Source organism: Oncorhynchus masou, chromosome 9 (assembly GCF_036934945.1).
Source record: "Oncorhynchus masou masou isolate Uvic2021 chromosome 9, UVic_Omas_1.1, whole genome shotgun sequence".
Classification (NCBI taxonomy): domain Eukaryota; kingdom Metazoa; phylum Chordata; class Actinopteri; order Salmoniformes; family Salmonidae; genus Oncorhynchus; species Oncorhynchus masou.
In genome coordinates, this window is record NC_088220.1 from 40,231,195 (window position 1) to 40,252,699 (window position 21,505).

The following is a 21,505-nucleotide window of genomic DNA, read 5'->3' on the forward strand; positions in this document are numbered from 1 at the left end:
CTGGAACTCCACGTGGGTCGTGCGCGCTGGGACCACCAGATTAGGGTGGCCGCGGCCACGCGGTGTGGAGCGTTTGTATGGTCTGTGCAGAGAGGAGAGAACAGGGATAGATAGACACATAGTTGACAGGCTACAGAAGAGGCTACGCTAATGCAAAGGAGATTGGAATGACAAGTGGACTACACGTCTCGAATGTTCAGAAAGTTAAGCTTACGTAGCAAGAATCTTATTGACTAAAAAGATTGAAATGATACAGTACTGCTGGAGAAGGCTAGCTGGCAGTGGCTGCGATGTTGACACTACACTAATCAAGTCGTTCCGTCAAGTGTAATAGTTTCTACAGTGCTGCTATTCGGGGGCTAGCTGGCTAGCTAGCAGTGTTGATTGCGTTACGTTACGTTAAAAGAACGACAATAGCTGGCTAGCTAACCTAGAAAATCGCTCTAGACTACACAATTGTCTTAGATACAAAGACGGCTATGTAGCTAGCTAGCTACGATCAAACAAATCAAACCGTTGTACTGTAATGAAGTGAAATGAAAATGTGATACTACCTGTGGAGCGAAGCGGAAGTTAGTTGAAGTTCTATTCGGTAGAGGTTGGCTAGCTGTTGGCTAGCTAGCTAGCAGCATCTCCTACGTTAAGGACGACAAATAGCTGGCTAGCTAACCTCGGTAAATTAAGATAATCACTCTAAGTCTACACACTCTAAACTACACAATTATCTTGGATACGAAGACAGCAAAGACAACTATGTAGCTAGCTAACACTTCACTAATCGAGTCGTTCAGTTGAGTGTAATAGTTTCTACAGTGCTGGTGGACAGTGGACGTTAGCTAGCTGCTTAGCTAGCTGCTGGGCAGATAGCAGTGTAGATTACGTTAGGACGACGAAATACGATAATTACGCAATTATCTTTGATACAAAGACGGCTATGTAGCTAGCTAAGAAGAAATTGCTAAGATTAGACAAATCAAACCGTTGTACTATAATGAAATGTAATGAAAAATGTAATGAAAAGTTATACTACCTGCGGACCGAAGTGTAGATGCGACCGCTCGCTCCAACCCGGAATGATGCAGAGGCGATAACTTCGTAGGCGCCTACGAATGATCGTAGGCGATAACTTCGTATCTTTGCAGCATGTGCTCAGCTGCTGAAGGGACTTCTGGTCCAAACCCACGGCCCCATCTTAACATCTTTATGATGACACAGACGATTTCATTGGACAGCAATATGGTTGAGAAGCACGAAAGACTGGTTTGCAAGTTGCAACCTTGCTCATGCTTAGGTAGCTTTTGCTTCAAGTTCTGACCAAAACAGTAAGTAAGGTAATGATCGTAGGCGATAACTTCAGTTTGCCAGCTAACTAGCTACTTCACATTCTGATATTGAATTTTTATTATTGTGTGTAGCTAAGTCTGCTTACCCCTTAGAGAGAGCATTGCATTGTGTGTTTTGTAGTTGACTTGAGCTGCAACAGATTTCCACAATCATTTTCATACGTTGCTATCAACCTCATTATAAAGACAAAAGGAAACATATGTTCACATATTTCTTTTCTCACATAATAGTGTTATTTAACACTGTAAATTATAGGAATAAGTGGTTTTGGTGTATTTTTCCATTAAGTTCAAGGTCAGAATACAATAGAGAGAAATGTGCATAAAAGGGGAATCCATTTACACGCACGTAACCCTAGAGTCGATGTCCTCTGAAATATTATTAGCATAATAAAACAATCTCTATCAAAAGCCGTCTGTTTTAAACTAGAGATATCTGTTTTTTTGCATGGGCTGTGTCTCAATCCACCGCATCCTCCAATGCCGGCCTTCCGCATGTGTGGTGAAACGTGACAGAGTTACAGCGGTGTTTGTCAGACCATGAGGTCCTGAAAATTGGTCTTCTCACGAAAACGTCTGTAGTGTCCGAACGGTTTGGCCCACAAACTAATATGACCCCTCTATGGAAAGGTGAGAGTCTCACAAACACGAGAAGATGGCCCGTATAAAGGTAGCCAGGTACCAGTTAAACAAATGAATGGCAATATATATGAAAGTAGTTTAGTGCAAAAAAAATGGGTTAAATATGGGTAAAAAAGAAACTACATTTCCTGATCTTTCTAATGTCTCTCAGATATAGGACAGACACATTAAAACACACTTCCTTTTTGATACATTTTTTAATGATAAAGTAGTCTGCAAAACAATACATCAATAAACAATAATCAAAATCAATGTAAACTATATTGTAACTTGGGCTAGGAATATATCAAAGGCATAAGCCGCATTCGAGATCCACATGGACGGTTACACTGTCACAGTTTGCTATAATTGTTACATTAATGGCAACGTCCCTTTGGGCCATTGGAGAGGTTTGCACACGTGAGGGACTTGCTATTTTCAGAGTTTGTAGAATAGTGAAGTGTAAGTACACACTCTCCTGAACTGAGGGGATGGTTAGCAGGTCTGGCTACAGGCTGGAAGATCCGGGTTCATGATTAACGCACCTTTGATTGAATCCTAGCCTTGATAAAATTAAGAACAATAAGAACAATAATTGAATTATCCTCAGAGGAGGTGGAGCAGTAGCCTCGTGAGCTGCCTGATCCCATGAGCAGCCTGATGCTGCATGGACGTCAGTCTGGTAATTACGAGGCTATGGGAGGTGGTGGTGGGGCATAATATTGTAATGCAAATTATAACTGTAAATTGTTCAACATGATAAAATAAAGAACAATAATAAAGTTGTTAGCAGAAGGGGTTGGTGACAGGATAAAACAATTATCAATTGTAAACATGAGCAGCGGTCAAGCAAGCTCAAACATGCAGGAAAAATAATGCAGTACACAAGTGACATTCAATAGTTTTTTCCCTTATACTTTACCAGGAAGTCCAGAGCAGCCCAGCTCTTCTCCTCTGCCTTCACCTCCAGCCTGGACAGAAGCTTATCTGCCATCTCTGGTACTATGGGCTGGAGGAGTGTCCCATATATCCTCAGATACTCTAGAGACACGCTTGAGGATGGTGTACTGTCAAACCTGTCCAACTTCCATGGCATGTGCTGCTGGACGAAGCCGTTGGTCTGCCTCACACACCCGTTAATGGCCTCCAGAGCTTTGTATAAGTGCACTCTCTCGTAGAGCTATTCCACCACAGCTGGTATTGAATGTACAGCTTCCAGCATGTGATAGTCTTCATCCGTAGCCCTCCCCTCGTGTTCTTCGATCCGTTGACTGGGGAAGGAGTCAGTGCAGAAATGGGGGGTAGACCTGAGTTGGGTTGAGAGATGGGGAAGTGCAGTGGTTTAAAAGACCACCTAAAGAATCTCTCAGCTCAGTGTTGAGCAGTTTGTCCACTTTATTATTGTCATAGTCACAGTCTGTGTCCGGGACCCCTGGTGCAGGAAGAAGTTCCTCATACTGTCTGTGGTGAACCGCTGAGACCTCTCCAGGGGGTCCACTCCACCACGTTCTCCAAGATTTGTGACATTTTCTTCCCTCCCACTGTCCAATGAGAGTGCACATGTATGGTCTGTGGAACTATGGTGCAGACAGATATGTAAGCTCTGCTTCTAGCTCCTAAGCAACTTTGCAGTATTTTGTTCATGTGTGTGTTATTTCTTACATTATTAGCCCAGAATTCTTAGGGGGTTATTACATACAGCCGGAAATAACTTTTGGATATCAGAGTGATGGTAACTCACAAGCATTACGACCAGGAATACAACTTTCCCAAATTGGATCCTTTGTTCGTACCCACCAGGGCAATTGAACTTATTCCAGAGGCTGCACCAAAACATTCGGCGGAGAAGAGGTATTCGGAGCCGACCTACCATCCACCATTTCCGAGTATATTACTCACTAATGTTCAGTCTCTGGATAATAAAGTAGACAAGCTCAGGATGAGGATCTCCTTCCAGGGATCAGGGATTGTAACATACTCTGTTAAATCTAAACATGGCGCTCTCGGGATATACTGTCCCCGTCTGTACAGCCTGCTGGGTTCTTAGTACATCGCGCAGACAGGAATAAAGAACTCTCTGGGAAGAAGAAAAGAGTGGTGTATGTTTCATGATTAAGTACTCATGGTGTAATTGTGATAATATACAAAAACTGAAGTCCTTTTGTTCACCCGACCTAGAATACCTCACAATCAAATGCTGACCGTATTACTTCCTAAGAGAATTCTCTTCGGTTATAGTCAAAGCCGTGTATATTCCCCCTCTAGCCGATACGATGATGGCCTTCAAAGAACTACACTGGACTTTATGCAAACTGGAAACCACATATCCTGAGGCTGCATTTATTGTAGCTGCGGATATTAACAAAGCAAATTTGAGGAAACGCTACCGAAGTTCTACCAACACATTGATTGTAGTACTCGCGCTGGAAAAACCTTGGACCACTGCTACAGTAAAACCAAATCAAAATGTCTTCATGGCCCTCATCTGCCCTCCTTTTGGCAAATCTGATCATGACTCCATTTTTCTCCTCCCTTCCTGGGAACCACGCATGCAGAGATCATCCGACCTACTCTGCGTCTCACAAAGACACGGCGGTTGGAACCAAAAATCTCAAATTTGGACTCATCAGACCAAAGGACAGATTTCATCCGGTCTAATGTCCATTGCTTGTTTTTTCCCATTCTTCCACGCATATTTTCTCAAGCGCTGTTTGGTTCGATGGGTAGCGGCAGTGAACAGCAATTTTAAGTCTTTCCACAGATTTTCAATGGGATTCAAGTCTCTTTATTGCCTGGGCCACTTAACGACTTTCACATTCTTATTCTGAAGCAATTCCACCGTTGCTTTGGCTGTAAGCTTGGGGACAATGTCCTGTTGGAACATAAATCTTCGCCCCCTAGTCTAAGGTCGTTTGCACTCTAAAGCAGGTTCTCATCAAGGGTTTGCCTGTATTTGGCACCATTCATTGTTCCCTCCCAGTCCCTGCCACTGAAAAGCATCCCCATAGCATGATGGTGCCACCACCATGCTTCACGGTAAGAATGGCATTAGGCAGATAATAGGCTGTGACTATATCTGCTTTCTCCAGATATAGTGCTTTGCATTCAGGCCAAAGAGTAAAATGTGTGTCATAAGACCACAAGCTCTTTTACCCTATGCACTGAGTCTTTCATGTGTATTTTTGCAAACTCCAGGCTCGCTGTCATGTGCCTTTTCCGTCTGACCATTCTCCCATAAAGCCCCAGATTGGTGAAATGCTGTAGAGACTGTTGTCCTTCTGGCAGGTTCTCCCATCTCAGTCAAGGAACTCTGTAGTACTGTCAGAGTGGTCATTGGGTTCTTGGTTACCTCCCTGACCAAGGTCTTTCTTGCCTGGTTTCTCAGACGGCCAGCTCTTGACAAAGTCTGGGTAGTTCAATATTTTTTCAATTTCCCAATAATTGAGACCACTGTGCTCTTGGAAACTTTCAACACTCTAGAAATTGTTTTATACCCTTGCCCAGATCTGTGCCTCATCACAATTCTATCTCTGAGACCTACAGTTCCTTGCCAGAGTTTCCGCTCTGACATGCACTGTTAACTGTGGGACCTTATATGGAGATGGGTGTGTTTCTTTCTAAATCGTCCAAACAATTGAATTGGCCACAGGTGGACTCAAAGATGTAGTGACATCTCAAGGATTATCAAAGGAAATTGGATGCACCTGAGTTCAATTTGTAGTGTCATAGCAATGGGGTGTGAATACTTTTGTAAATTTATGTATTTCTCTATTTAATTTTCAATACATTTGATAAAATGTCTAAACATGTTTTCACTTTCATTATATGGAGTAATGTGTGAAGATGGGTGAGCCAAAACATCGATTTAATCCATTTTGAATTCAAGCTGTAATGCAACAAAATGTGGAATAAGTCAGGAGGTATGAATACTTTCTGAAGGCACTCAGTATCGTCATAATATCATATTGTGAGGTCTCTGGCAATTCCCAACCCTACTCATTGTGTAAGATGGCGACGACGGAGAAGGGCGACATCTTACGAGTTCCATCCCGACTTTGTAATTTAGGGCAATTCTTTCGACTCTACATTGTTGGGAAGGGCTTATAAACATGCATTTCACTGTAAAGTCTACAACCGCTGTGTTCGCCACTTGTGACAAATCCATTTTTATTTTATTTTATTTTATTACGATTAAAATATGTACGGCGCCTTCTTTAGGCCAATCTCCTTGATAGCGCTGACAATCATTTTGGAGCAGCCTGCTACGAACTAAGATTAAAATTTGAGAAAACATGTTACATCAGTCATATTAATGTCTCATAGTGACCTATGCTAAATCACTCAGCATTGGTTAAGAGCCACTGATCCATAAAATAATTGGCTTGTTAATGTAAAAATGCAAGAATATAAACTATTGCATCATGCTCCCAGAATGTACTCATTCAAGCGTTCCGACTGTGGTCTCCCCCAGGATTCATTGTGTCTGTTGTGCATTGTCATCAAGCAATTCAATGGCACCACTGTCCTAAAGGAACCCCTGTTTTGGTGTCTACTCATCTGCCTGGTGATCTGAGTCAGCATCCAGATCAGCCATCTCAATAAAGCCTTGGACATTTACAACACGTCCATTGTCACGCCCATCTATTAAGTGTTCTTCCCCACCTCCGTAATGGTGTGTTCGGCCATCCTCTTCAAGGAGTGGCTGAGCATGACCATGGACGGAGCTGTGGGAACTGTCAGTGGGTTCCTCACAATCAACCTGGGTATCTTCCTCCTTCATGCTTGTGAAGACATCACATTCAGCTGGGACTCACTGTACCTGAGGAAGGGGCCTCCAGGGTCCCCCTGGGGCCAGCAGCCTTACGTGGCCTTGGCCATAGAGGGGAGCTCAAAGCGTGGGTAATTATCCAGAGTGCTCCATGTGGAGGAACAATGGCTTTGTCACCACTTAACACCTGGGTTGGGGTCAATTCCGTATGATTGAAGCTCAATTCATGACTCAAATTATTATTTATTTTTTTCATTAATTTAATTTCCTGAATTAAACTGAATTGACCTCAATCCTGCCGTTTATCTCTAGATGTTGTTTCTAAAGTATATAAAACTGGTTTATGTACAGTTGAAGTCGGAAGTTTACATGCACTTAGGTTGGAGTCATTAAAACTCGTTTTTCATCCACTCCACAAATTTCTTGTTAACAAACTATAGTTTTGGCAAGTCGGTTAGGACATCTACTTAGTGCATGACACAAGTGATTTTTCCAACAATTGTTTACAGATTATTTCACTTATAATTCACTGTATCACAATTCCAGTGGTTCAGAGTTTACATACACTAAATTGACTGTGCCTTTAAACAGCTTTGAAAATTCCAGAAAATGATGTCATGGCTTTAGAAGATTCTGATAGGCTAATTGACATAATTTGAGTCAATTGGAGATGTACCTGTGGATGTATTTCAAGGCCTTCCTTCAAACTCAGTGCCTCTTTGCTTGACATCATGGGGAAAAAATAAATAAAAAATCAGCCAAAACCTCAGAAAACAAATTGTAGACCTCAAGTCTGGTTCATCCTTGGAAGCAATTTCCAAACGCCTGAAGGTACCACGTTCATCTGTACAAACAATACTACGCAACTATAAACACCATGGGACCATGCACTCAGGAAGGAGACGCATTCTGTCTCCTAGAGAAGAATGTACTTTGTTGCGAAAAGTGTAAATCAATCCAAGAACAACAGCAAAGGACCTTGTGAAGATGCTGGTGGAAACAGGTACTAAAGTATCTATATCCACACAAAAACAAGTCCTATATCGACAACCTGAAAGGCCGCTCAGCACGGAAGAAGCCACTGCTTCAAAACCACCATTCAAAAGCCAGACTAGGTTTTTAACTGCACATGGGAACAAAGATCGTACTTTTTGGAGAAATGTCCTCTGGTCTGATGAAACAAAAATAGAACTGCTTGGCCATTCTGACCATCGTTGTGTTTGGAGGAAAAAGGGGGAGGCTTGCAAGCCCGAAGAACATCATCCCAACCGTGAAGCACAGGGGTGGCAGTATCATGTTGTAGGTGTGCTTTGCTGCAGGAGGGACTGGTGCACTTCACAAAATAGATGGCATCACGAGGGGGGAAATTATGTGGATATATTAAAGCAACATCTCAAGACATCAGTCAGGAAGTGAAAGATTGGTCGCAAATTGGTCTTCCAAATGGACAACGACCCCAAGCATACATACAAAGTTGTGACAAAATGGCTTAAGAACAACAAAGTCAAGGTATTGGAGTGGCCATCACAAAGCCCTGACATCAATCCTATAGAAAAGTTGTGGGCAGAACTGAAAATGCGTGTAAGGAGGCCTGCAAACGTGACTCAGTTACACCAGCTCTGTCAGGAGGAATGGGCTAAAATTTACCCAACTTATTGTGGGAAGTTTGTGGAAGGCTACCCGAAATGTTTGACCCCAGTTCAACAATTTAAAGGCAATGCTACCAAATACTAATTGAGTGTATATAAACTTCTGACCCACTGGGAATGTTATGAAAGAAATGAAAGCTGAAATAAATCACTTATTATTCTGACATTTCACATTCTTAAAATAAAGAGGTGATTCCAACTGACCTAAGACAGGGAATTTTTACTAGGAATAAATGTCAGGAATCATGAAACTGAGTTTAAATGTATTTGTCTAAGGTGTATGTATAAACTTGCGACTTCAACTGTATGTAGTGCTATGAATGAGTTAAAGGTACACACTTTAAAATATGAAGTCACGGAGTGTGATCAAATTGAATGTATTGATATTAGTTTTGAGATCAAAGTTTACCAAACTGCCCTCTGTTTTTCACTGACTTATTGATAGGCCTATTGGTCTCATTCCTGGATTTTAATGTCTTTAAAAATGCCACAAGACCTACTGTGAATCAAGGCAATGCAGCATTTACCTTAGTGTAGGCAGTTAAATCTGTGTTTCGTACAAAAAGTTACTGGCTGTGTGAAGATTCAACAAAATCTGACTAACAAGTTGCTGTAATACCTCAATTGTATTATTTCACTGATCATGGATATGAATCAGTATTAACTGAGGCTCTTTCCTACCGCATGTGCCATACTAACTATTGTATTTAATTTATTTGTAAAATACTGCTGATTCTTTAGTTGTGAGTATGTGAATAAACAATTATCTTCAACCTTTTACGCAGCAATACCCTAATACTGGGACCACATTGTATTCAAATCATGGCCAATGATGACAAAGTAGGCAATATATTTGTTTATTGCAAATATACAATGGAACACTTGTTTCAGCTATAGATTATGCCCATTTCCCAACAAGACATTATCAAGTCAGAGTACAAACACTGAATGCAGTGAGTTCCAGTGGCTTTCCTAGGCGGTGGCGAATTGACTGTCCCATTTATTTGGCCCTTCTCTTCAATGCCCCAGGACACAACCTCAACAGCTGGTTAAGATTTTTATAAAATCAGACGAATGAAAGATCTCCCATCTCAGTTATCATGATATGATCAACATGCGACAGGCTCTTTCATTCAATTTACAACAGTTTCAGAAAAACAATTAGAAGATATTTGCAATCAACCAAATAATAGCCGGAAACTCGGAAGTGTACAACTTGTTGAACGCGGAACATGTATTAATACAATCAGTTAGCGGGTCGGAAATTTAAGTTTCCTAGGTCTGACTAGCACGTGAACGTGGCATTAATCTTGTGTCCTGCTAGGTGAGAGAAATTGGCCAAGACTCTTTATTTGTCTCGGTGACATGATGCAAGGTGCAAAACCAAGGAACTTTTATCAAAACGTCATGTTTCTTCCCCACCCTGTTTTTTGGACAGTGTTCTCATTGCATATAGAAAGCTGGTATTGCTGTAAGCCACATCTTGATTGTCAGTCCATCCAATCGAGGAGGTTGTTGCTAGACTATTCAGACATGGATTCTGAGAAGGAGACCGTACTCCTCTGTGTCTGCTCCAGTCTGTTCAGGATGAATTGGCTAGTGTCAATGAAGCGCTCTACACAGTTCACAAAGCAGATCTCTGTCCGGGAATCCAGCTTTGGCCCAGGTTTGTCCATGCATTTCTCCTGTGGAGAACCAGAGGAGACAGGTGTTCAATCATTGGTTGGATCACGTCATTACATGGAGTGGAGGACATTGCATCAGGCATGAATAACTTAACATTTAAAAACCTTTTTTATGGTTAGTGTTATCTGGAATCCCTGGTGCGTCTCTACCCTAACCGATTGAAATTTCAACTTTAATGGGGTGACGTCAGAGTTGGGACGTCCAGAGGATGCTGTAACTAACCGGCATTACCAACTGGCTAGCTACTAAACGCGAACTAGCTAGTACAATTAAGGAGTCTACATGCCCATTGTACTATTGGCTAACTGTCTATGCATTCATTCAATTGATGTTCAAGTAGCTAGCTAGCTTGCTAGATATAATTGCGGAAACGTTTCTTACCCAACACACTTCAGTCATCTGATGAACCAACTGCTGAAATCTTTGTTTTTGGGACTCGATTTCGATGAATTGCTGAAGTTGAGGGTCTGCTGTTGCTCCTTGGTTCTCCATGTTCATGCAGAAATCGCTTATAAATTGAACAGAGATATTCACAGACCTTCACGTGTGTGGATAGGCTAGGCGCATCACAGGAAACGGAAGAGAGCTCGACCAATCAGAAAGTGCGTCCCTAACAACAGTACATTTAATTGGATTTGGGTCCAACAAAAATGACGTGATAAATACATTTGATCAACTTCCTCTCAGAGATACTGAGTCTCCCTTTCTGACTATCCTTAATGTCATGTGCAAAATGTTTCTCTGAGATAGAGGCTCAGACAATGCAAGGTAGGCTACTGTTCTTTCTCAATAGTTTTATAAAACCACATAGCTACATTTTCAGTTGATAAAATGTATTTCTACTTAGTATACATTTCAGTGGATAGACAGTAAATAAATATGAAATCTTACAGAAATAGATAGTCCTATGTAATATATTTAATTGAAAGCAATTTTCCAATGATAGTAATAAAGGAAAACATAACAAATAAATAAGGAAAAGCATTTCATATCGAGCATGTTCTCAATTACCAACAGTTACATTCCTCAAATAAGATTTTATTTAAATACTGGAGTTTGTCATAAGAGTCCCATGTTCAACCATAACGCATCTCTCAGCTCTCTCACAGTAATTCTTTAAGTTTAAGTTTCATCTACTTCTCCAAAGGATGATGTCCAGAATGGATTAGGCCCAGAGTTGATGAAGACTTCAGTCTTTTCTGCATGAGGAAGTGTATCTGCCAGAGGGGTGAGTCCGTGATCTGTGTTTCAATCAGAATATGGTGGTTGGATCTACTGGAGCTCGTAGAGCAAGTCCTGAACAGTCACCGACAGCTCCTGAAAGGTGGGTTTCTCGTCCGCCTTCTGCCAGTCAACGCAAGAAGAGATACAATACATGAGGGTGGGGCAAACAATTAGATTACAAGTTGTCAAGCTGACATGTATGTCCATTTCTCTGACCATTATCTTTGACCCCCACTTAGCAAGCCTTATCCCAGAACGGTGCTGTTTGGCTTGACAATGACCATAAAAGTTGGAAAGACAGAATACACAGATCTGGGACCAGGCATTATTCTGTATACTGTACGTACATCCAGCCAACAGCTGGTCATGATGGTGAAGACTCTGGCCATATGGGGGCGATAGAGGCGATGGCCTCGGGAAACCTTATCCACTATCTCATTGTTGTTTAACCGTTGGTAGGGCAGTTTTCCCAAGGTGTAAACTTCCGACATTAAGACCCCTATGGAGAGCAAGTTAACCTTGTCAATATGTATTAAATTATCATCGGAATAAAATAGTTTGTGAATAAAGGCTGGATAGGTGTAGCCTGTTTCCAGATCTGTCTGCTCTAGCCAACTCCTAGGTTCATTGGTGTTATAATCTGGTTACAGATCTGGGACCTGGCTAAGATAGGTGGCCTTTACTAACCATAAGCCCAGATGTCTGACTTGCTGCTGAATTTACAGTAGAGCAGGACCTCAGGAGGTGACCAGCGCACAGGGAACTTGGAGCCTGCAGAGCTGGTGTACTCGTCATCCAGGACATACCTGAAATAACAGGGAGAGTTGTCAATTTGTCATAGAAGTAGCTCTAATTACATAATATTGCTGTAAGAATCAACTGTAGATGTTATTTATTTGTCAGGTTTTTCTGCAGTGTGTGATTATTTGTAAAAGCTGCCAGAATCAAGCACAACATTCAGTCTTTACCTTGACAGTCAAAAGTCATTGACTTTAATGGTCCCATTGGTATCAACCAAGCAGTTTCTGGCAGCCTGAAAAGAAGAACACAGTATTTGTTATTTGAGGTCAGTAGTGTAGTATAGAACAGTAGCCTACAGTACCAAATCAGTATCAAACCTGCTGAGTCTTTCAAATCTCTCAAGCTGTGCTTGATTTAGTTTCAAATCAACAGAGTCAGTGGAATAGCCCCAAAAGTGCAAACTGCAAAACCTAAGCTATTTGACTCATATCTTATAAGTACATCTCTTACCAGGGCTCTGTAGATGTACTGCTGAGTCTCCAGGTAGGCAATGCCCTCTGTGACGTCCTTACACATTTCCAGGGATGTGTGCTGCTTCAGGCCTTCTTGCAGGTAGCTGACCAGGCAGCCATTGGAGAGGAACTCTGTGACAATGTAGATGGGCCTTTGTTTGGTGCACACACCATACAGCTGAACCAAGTTCTCATGGCCGAGCTTCCTGGTTAAGCGAAACGAGATGAGATTGAACATGTGTTGAGGGCTATGTGGGTTAAATTGAACAACACTGTTGCCCTATATGGTGAGAATTTTGGCAGAGGACAAGGTGGAGCTGTTACCATATATACAGTATACTGTACCTCCTGGATATATTTCTATCTAAGGCTCCGAATATATATTTCCAGTCCTTTCGGACCAACTTAAGTGCCTTGGTTGTAGCAGGTACGGTTGTAGGAGCTAGGGGTTGATTTGGAATTGGGCACTCATTCACTACATTTGACCCTATAGTCCACTGACTGCATCCTTGTGAGATAGAGAGAGCTGTGCTTACATCATGACTTTGGCCTACACTATGAAGTCGTCTTCCGTTATGGAGCCCTCCTTGATCATCTTGATGGCCACGTCATGCTGGCCCTGCCACTTCCCATACTTCACCACTCCAAACTGACCGTTGCCCAGCTCCTTGATGAAGGTGAGGTGGCGTGGGTCAATTTCCCATATCCCTGAAGGACAAAACAACAAATTGAAGGAACACAATGTTTACAATCAAGCTAGTTGCTACAGTTAGCCTTCTTAAAATCAGTCATAACTGTTTCTGTTATAGCACTATTCTGGTCCCACACTGTATGTGCCATAAACAACTATTTTATTGTTGTCAAGTTGTACAGTTTGGTAGAGCAGGGTCACAAGGCATCATATAGGTCGGCAGGTAGCCTAGTGGTTAGAGCGTTGGGCCAGTAGCAGAAAGGTTGCTACATCGAATACCCGAGCTGACAAGGTAAAAATCTGTCATTCTACCCCTGACAAGGCAGTAAACCCACTGTTCCTAGGCCGTCATTGTAAATAAGAATTTGTTCTTTAACTGACTTGCCTAGTTAAATAAAATAAAACACATGGGAAAGTTCAACCAGCGAAACAAGAGATAACATATTTGGGTGTTTTGAAAACAATGCAACTCAGGAAAACCCTGGGGGTTTTAATCTCGTGAGACACTTTAGACACAAATAGATGCATTGAATTGATGGAAGGGAGGAGTGGTCACAAGTAATTAAAGTGGCCTCCCTGTGACCAGAAGTTGTTTGTTTTGACTATTATAAATAAAATAAGAGTATCCTGGTTTAGTAACGTCAGATGGAAAGACAGAGGTAGTGGAAAGACAGAGGTAGAGATTGTGGAGGGCTTTCTGAGTTTATGGAAACAGATGTAGATTAGTGAAGATAACAAAGGAAAGTAAGTCAATTGGAATTGGCTGAGGTATTTTATATATTTGGCGCGTTACAGGTTAATCTTAATATAATAGACGTTTAGTAAGTGTGAAGCAGAAAGGGAATATCCAGCAGAGATTGGTATTAAAAATATAGAGTAATATTGTTAGGGTAGACTACAATGTAAACATTGCCTTCCAGTAAGGAGAGAATAATCATGCTTTGGTTTATTTTATTTTATAAACCTTGCGATGGGTGACAGTGACGAAGACATTGATAAAGAGGGTTGATGTAAACTTAATGAGTGTTGACAGTATGTGAATGGTAATGTTATTCATGTTTTTTTTTCATAGCACTCTAATGATGCAATACCTAAGTAATTTGAAAAGCTGAGGTTTCAATACAAGGTTAAATGATGAGGGATTGAGCCTTGAGAAAAAGATTAGCTGCGGTTGAAAGCAAGCGGGCAATGGGACATTTGAAGTAGAGGTATGAGAAACGTTATTTGACAGTTTCTGATTATTGTTGCTTGGTTTTATAGTTTAGGTAACACCACTGAATTTCTAAAATTACAATCTGTTTCCATTACATGGAACAGTGTCCAGCAATTAAAGTAGATTGAAAAAAGTATTGATTATTAAACTGATGAGAAAGCACCAACTTTTTGAAGGTTCTACATTTGTTAAACAACAGGTTTATATTTTTACTAAATTAATGCAACAGGTTGCAATATTTAGATTACCGGAAAGGGGTTACGGGTTTGTTTATTTTATTAGAAGGTGTTGTTTCTGGTCTCCCGAGTGGCGCAGTGATCTAAGGCACTGCATCGCAGTGCTAGCTGTGCCACTAAAGATTCTGGGTTTGAGACCACTGTATGATATTCATATTTTAATAAATATATATACCCTATATAAAGGAAGAAGGTTAGGCCTAACCCCTTAGAGATAGAGATATGCCGGGGCATGCTATGACACCGACATGCATTTCTTTATTGGCTACACAGACATAGATTTACAGAAGGAGTGTAATTCGTACATTTTTTTATCCAAATATTTTGTATAAAGACAAGCATTATATTGTTAGATTATAGGAGTAACTCTGGTAGGCCTGAAACAGTCTTCCTCGCCTCAAGTTCAACTGTCAGTCAGTTGGAGCCCCAGGGCGCATTGCCTTCTTATCAAAGAGATCGTGCCTGCAGGAGCTTAAGCTTAATAATAGCCACACCATACCAAACCTTCACAAAAGCTTCTAAACTTTATTAGGGTAATGTGAAAAGTACGTCAAGCCATTGTTTATAGGAAAAATACGAGCAGAAGAACAAATGTAACCCCCCCCCCCCCCAAACAATGCACTACCCTCCCCTATGACCCCCCCCCAAAAAAACACACAAGCCTCCCCAAAGTAACAAAAAAACAACTGCTAGACAACCCTCACCCCCAGTAAATTTATATCTGTCCCTAATAGAACCAATTGTACATTGACATGCAGTGACAGAATGGTAATTGAGATAATGCAAATCATTCATGATTAAGTTGGGCAAACATTTTATTAAACGTATTGTTCTAGGCAGCCCGGTGGATGAATCTTGAATTGGCGGATGCCAGGAGAATGCTACGTGCCCCAATGCATAGTGCCAACTGTAAACTTTGGTGGAGGAATAATGGTCTGGGGCAGTTTTTCATGGTTCGGGCTAGGTCCGACTGCAAGCCAGGCCTAATAGCTCAACATCAGTGCCCGACCTCACTAATGCACTTGTGACTGAATGGAAGCAAGTCCAATGTTCACACATCTTGTGGAAAACCTTCCCAGACGAGTGGAGGCTGTTATAGCAGCAAAGTGGGGGACCAAATCCATGGCCATGATTTTGGAACGAGATGTTCAACGAGCACGTGTCCACATACTTTTGGTCATGTGGTGTACCTTAATAGAAAGTGAAAGTAAAAGTCCCCCAGTGAAATACTACTTGAGTAAAAGTCTAAACATATTTGTGTTTTAAAATAGGCCTAGTGAAGTATCACAAGTAAATGTATAAATAATTTAAAATTCCTTATACTAAGCAAACCAGACCGACCGCACTATTGTCTTGTTATTATTTTTTACATTTATGGATAGCCAGGGGCACAGTCCAATAGTTTGACATAATTTACAAACGAAGCGTTTTTGTTTAGTGAAATCAGAGGCAGTAGGGATGACCAGTGATCGTGTAGTAGGCTATTCGAAATGATTTAATTTGTTTCTGAACAGACTTTGGCAAATGTATTTCAATTCATCAGGGCTGTTGCAGCTCCTCCAGACCCCTTCTCGCAGGTTGCAACGAGAGGGAGAGAGATCGTAGAAAGTGAATCTCATTCTAGTTCTGTGAGAGGTACAGGCGGGCTTCTCACGCAGCCTTGCTTTGGTCTACAACATAGATTGCAAAATTGCACATAACCTAAACCCTGAAATTCTAATTTTTTACATTAAAATAGAATTAACAAAGAGTCAACTCGAATGAACTTTGGCAACCGAAATTAATAATAAATGTATGTGTGTTATATTAAACATAGAGGTGGGAGTAATATGTTGGTAAGCAATACACATTTCAGAAAAAAATTGGCTGAATTAGTATCCTTACATTTTCAAAAAATAGTAGTCGAATAAGACATGGGAGAGATTACGAATTTTGGCATAAAGATGTATTTGTAGACGAATACAAAATCAGTAGGGTATTTAAGTACGGGCGACATGGGGCAGCCACCCAGGGCGGCATCTTTCCGGGGACGGCACCGGGAGATTTTCGGCACAACACCGGAACGAAACAGTCCAAAACAGAGAGGTGCCAAATCCCGTGCTGTATATTGAGGCTTTGTACTGAAGGCCTACTTCTGTAATATATAGTATTTGGTTCTATTCCACACTCCCAAACATAAGGTGGCAGTGTTCAAAATTAGGACCTATACTTCTGCATCAGCCAATGGTCTTTACGAAGGAGTGCTACCGGCTTCGTTCTTCCTTTTTTCGTCTGGATCGGACCGTCACAATGGTATGAAACTTCACCACGAATACGCTTAAAACATCTACTGTAATCTTTGAAATATACATGCACTAGCTACGTTCTAAAGTACCCAATGTGTGAACGCAATGGTTAGGGACACATTTAGCCCATTATTAGTGATTGTGTCTATATATCCCAATATAGTTGCCTTTAACAAAACTCGAGCGAATGATTACATCGGTGATATCGCTAGCTACATGGAACATGACATCGCCCATGTTATTGTATTTTTGGCAACATAATTAAGTTGGTATTGCCATTTTAGATGTGCATCATTGCTAACTACTTGTTACCGTTTTTAAACATAGCAAATGTACTATAGGCTTGTCTTCAAGTAGCTAAGTGGTGCACGTCAATGATCTTGTCTCTACGTCACCTTATAGAGCCAGCCGGTCACCAAACCGATTGTTGGTAGACTTGATTATACAACTTTGTGGCAGAAAGTATGCACATGTAACTAGTATTTTAAACAAAAATGCCACATAGATGGGAAAAGGCTCTTGTCTGGGTAGCAGCTCCTTAGGTTGAATGGTAGTGACCTGACCACCATACTGGATATTTGTTTTGAAGCCCAGTGTTCAGTGAATAAGTACGAATGCAGAGGTACTGTAAATGAAAATGCACCATACTACTGCACTGTCTGTGTACATGTTTCTAAATGAATGTTTGTGTGTTTCAGGTGAACGTACCAAAGACGCGCAGGACCTACTGCAAGAAGTGCAAGAGGCACCAGCTTCACAAAGTTACCCAGTACAAGAAGGGAAAGGATTCCCTCTATGCACAAGGTGAGTTTGTCTCAAAATGAGCACTGGCAGGTAGCATGGACCGCAATGTGTTCCCAAGATAAATAACTGATATGTGTTTTAGGTAAGAGGAGATATGACAGAAAGCAGTCCGGTTACGGTGGACAGACCAAGCCTATTTTCCGCAAAAAGGTGAGTTCGTGAAGCTTTGTGTGTACTGGAAACATTACCAAAGGGTACCTTTTCAGTTAACACTTTTTCTTGAGTAACCCCAACAGTACAGCTGTGTTGTCGTGGACAACCACAAGTGTGGGTCTGGGGCAACCTAACTGTACTTTAATGGTTACTCAAGGAAAGGAATTGAACCACTGGTATAAGGTACCCTATAATGTATCCAATAATGTATACTACAAATGTAGGCTGTGCAGGCCATTGTAAAGCGAGCATTGGCCTGTAGTGACTTTGTCCTCTCCTAAAGTGTCCACTAGAGATAATTGAGATGGTTTGAGGCTGTCTCTCCTCCAATGCAAGGTAAACCTCAGACAACTTAATGAATGCTTCTGTTTTTTTCCTTTTACACACACACTACCGTTCAAAAGTTTGGGGTCACTTAGAAATGTCCTTGTTTTTGAAAGAAAAACACTTTTTTTGTCCATTTAAAATAACATCAAATTGATCAGAAATACATACAACATTAATGTTGTAAATGACTATTGTAGCTGGAAATGGCTGATTAAAAATAAATAAAGGAATATCTACATAGGTGTACAAGAGGCCCATTATCAGCAACCATAACTCCTTAATCTTTTCCTTTTATTGGCCAGTCTTGGATATGGCTTGTTCTTTGCAACTCTGCCAAGAAGGCCAACATCCCGGAGTCGCCTCTTCACTGTTGATGTTAAGACTGGTGTTTTGCGGGTACTATTTAATTAACCTCTTAGTGCGTAAATCCCTCTAGTGGGGATTTGACAACATCCGGTGAAATCGGAGCATGCCAAATTCAAAATACAAAATTGTAATATTAAACATTAATGAAAAAACAAGTGTCCTACATTGTTTCAAAGTTTAACTTCTTCTTAATCCAGCTGCTTTGTCAGATTTCAAAGATACTTTATGGCAAAAGCATATCATGCGATTATCTGAGGACAGCGCCCGCATACAAAAGCGTTAAACATTTTCCAAACAAGCAGAGGCGTCACAAAAGTCAGAAATAGCGATAAAATAAATCACTTACCTTTGAAGATCTTCCTCTGTTTGCAATTCCAAGGGTCCCAGCTATATCACATCCTTTTGTTTGAAAAAGTACTTTATATCCCCAAAAGGTCAGTTTTGTTGGCGCGCTTGATTCAGTAATCCAACAGTTTCCCTCGTTCAAAATGCATACAAATGAATCTCAAAAGTTACCAATAAACAAGTCAAACAACGTTTCTAATCAATCCTCAGGTACTCTAATATGTAAATAAACAATAAAATTTGAAGACGGCGAATAGTATGTTCATTACCGGAGATAAATAACAAAGTGCATGCTCTCATCCACGCATGTCACAATACTACAGCCAAAATGGGAGCCACCTAGAAAAACTATAAATGTTTTGCTCATTTTTCAAAAAACAAGCCTGAAATTCTTTCTTAAGACTTGACTTTTAGTGGAAGCTCTAGTAACTGCAATCTGGGAGGTATTTCTTTGATTTTCCCATAAACAAGGATTTGGATGAGCTGACACCTAAAAGAAAAAATTCCTGATGGATTCTCCTCTGGTTTTCTCCTGCCATATCAGTTCTGTTATACTCACATACGTTATTTAACAATTTTAGAAACGTCAGAGTGTTTTCTATCCAATTCTACCAATTATATGCAAATCCTAGCTTCTGGGCCTGAGTAACAGGCAGTTTATCAGTCAGTCATCCAAAATACCGAATACTGCCACTGGCCCTCAAGAAGTTAATGAAGCTGCCAGTTGAGGACTTGTGAGGCGTCTGTTTCTCAAACTAGACAATCGTATGTACTTGTCCTCTTGCTCCTCTCTCTATTCTGGTTAGAGCCAGTTTGCGCTGTTCTGTGAAGGGAAGTAATCCAGTGTTGTACGAGATCTTCAGTTTCTTTGCAATTTATTGCATGGAATAGCCATCATTTCTCTGAACAAGAATAGACTGATGGAGTTTCAGAAGAAAGTACATTTTGTCTGGCCATTTCGGGCCTGTAATCGAACCCACAAATGCTGATGTTCCAGATACTCAACTAGTCTAAAGAAAGCCTGTTTTTTTTCAGCTGTGCTAACATAATTGCAAAAGGGTTTTCTAATGATTAATTAGCCTTTTAAAATGATAATCTTGGATTAGCTAACACAACGTGCCATTGGAACACAGGAGTGATGGTTTCTGATAACGGGCCTTTGTAGGTATTCCACAAAAAAATCAGCAGTTTCCAGCTACAATAGTAATTTATAACATTAACAATGTCTACACTGTATTTCTGATCAATTTGATGTTATTTTAATGGACAAAAACGTGGATATTTATAAGTGACCCCAAACTTTTGAACGGTAGTGTACTTACAGTATTGTCTGAACCTTTTTTACAGCTTTTTAACATTTTTATTTTACTGTTTGTGGGTACTACTTTAAGTCTACACTCGCACACTCCCCCTCGTGGATTTTAATGGAAAGGACACTTCACCAATCCGATGGTTTTAAATGCATGACGGGGAGTGAACTAGTACACATTTAAGGGTAGATAATCAAAATGCAGCCACTGCCATGTCATGTGTGCATGAATCCTGGATTATTTTCTACATTTGTTACATGGATTCTCTCCTCAGGCTAAGACGACAAAGAAGATTGTGTTAAGGCTGGAGTGCGTGGAGCCCAACTGCAGGGCCAAGAGAATGGTGCCCATCAAGAGATGCAAACATTTTGAGCTGGGAGGTGACAAGAAGAGAAAGGTAAGCAAGCACAAACTCTCATTCCAGCTAAGTACTGAACCACTGCTTTTCCTGGCCTATGTTTATTCTGCTTCTGGAAAGGGTTGTGTATTTGCTCTCAAACCATAAATAGCAACGTATATGGTTTGTGGATGTCAACATGAATTTTATTGTTAATCAGTGACATTTGACACGTGGTTCAACTACTGATACACGTCTTTGCTCATTCACTTTACATCGTTCCTCTGCAGAAGGTTTAGTAAATTCCAAATATCCACGCTTCCTCAGAAGTCTTTGTGGTTAAGATACTGCCTAGAGAGGAATTGGCGATAGCACTCTGAAGGCCTTCACTGGCCAAACGTGTGCTACTCTGGAACAGTTTGCCTTTTATATATGCCCTAAAGAATGTTAACAAGTTCTAATTCATTTGTCAGATTTAAAGATGATTGGATTCAGAAGCAGTGTTTGTATTTTTCATTTTGGAAAGGTGAACGTGAATGATTAATTGTGCTGTTTGAATATCTATGCGCTACCTTTTAAAACATTTTCATTTTCTCCTTTCAGGGCCAGGTCATCCAGTTCTAGGCTGTGGTTCAATTCGTTGGGTGGACTTGTCACTTTTTTCAATAAATGTATTGAAATTGTACCCACTGCAATCTCTCCTTAACTGTATCTTAGTGGTTAAAATGTGGCAATTAAAGATGGTGTGTGTATATAGATTAGAGGTAGGCCGATTTTAAGTTTTCATAACAATCGGTAATCTGCAATTTTGGACTCTGATTACATTGCACTCCACGAGGAGACTGTGTGGCAGGCTGACCACCTGTTACGTGAGTGCAGTAAGGAGCCATGGTA

General features: G+C 40.8%; 2 protein-coding genes and 1 pseudogene across 2 annotated transcripts; 1 reads left to right on the top strand and 2 right to left on the bottom strand.

The window, feature by feature from the left end:
* Positions 1 to 9,222: 9,222 nt before the first annotated feature.
* Positions 9,223 to 10,629, bottom strand: LOC135545221 (mitochondrial import inner membrane translocase subunit Tim8 A-like). The gene is made up of 2 exons (XM_064972846.1): positions 10,449 to 10,629; positions 9,223 to 10,066 (listed from the first exon to the last, which is right to left on the bottom strand). Exons 1-2 carry the CDS (start codon positions 10,563 to 10,565, stop codon positions 9,905 to 9,907), a joined length of 279 nt encoding a protein of 92 aa, XP_064828918.1. The 5' UTR covers positions 10,566 to 10,629; the 3' UTR covers positions 9,223 to 9,904.
* Positions 10,630 to 11,325: 696 nt separating this feature from the next.
* Positions 11,326 to 13,443, bottom strand: LOC135545003 (tyrosine-protein kinase BTK-like; annotated as a pseudogene).
* A 3,426-nt stretch (positions 13,444 to 16,869) lies between these two features.
* LOC135545984 (large ribosomal subunit protein eL42-like) lies at positions 16,870 to 21,296 on the top strand. The gene is made up of 5 exons (XM_064974016.1): positions 16,870 to 16,976; positions 17,668 to 17,773; positions 17,856 to 17,923; positions 20,549 to 20,671; positions 21,215 to 21,296. Exons 1-5 carry the CDS (start codon positions 16,908 to 16,910, stop codon positions 21,233 to 21,235), a joined length of 387 nt encoding a protein of 128 aa, XP_064830088.1. The 5' UTR covers positions 16,870 to 16,907; the 3' UTR covers positions 21,236 to 21,296.
* The last annotated feature ends 209 nt before the right edge of the window (positions 21,297 to 21,505 follow it).

What these genes read in the sequence shown, in the direction of transcription:
- LOC135545221 (XM_064972846.1), bottom strand. Translation starts at nt 10,565, where the DNA reads ATGAACATGGAGAACCAAGGAGCAACAGCAGACCCTCAACTTCAGCAA. An exon ending in AGATGACTGAAGTGTGTTGG is followed by an intron (nt 10,067 to 10,448) that starts GTAAGAAACGTT and finishes GGTTCTCCACAG; the next exon opens with GAGAAATGCATGGACAAACC.
- LOC135545984 (XM_064974016.1), top strand. Translation starts at nt 16,908, where the DNA reads ATGGTCTTTACGAAGGAGTGCTACCGGCTTCGTTCTTCCTTTTTTCGT. An exon ending in TGGATCGGACCGTCACAATG is followed by an intron (nt 16,977 to 17,667) that starts GTATGAAACTTC and finishes TGTGTGTTTCAG; the next exon opens with GTGAACGTACCAAAGACGCG. An exon ending in GGATTCCCTCTATGCACAAG is followed by an intron (nt 17,774 to 17,855) that starts GTGAGTTTGTCT and finishes TATGTGTTTTAG; the next exon opens with GTAAGAGGAGATATGACAGA.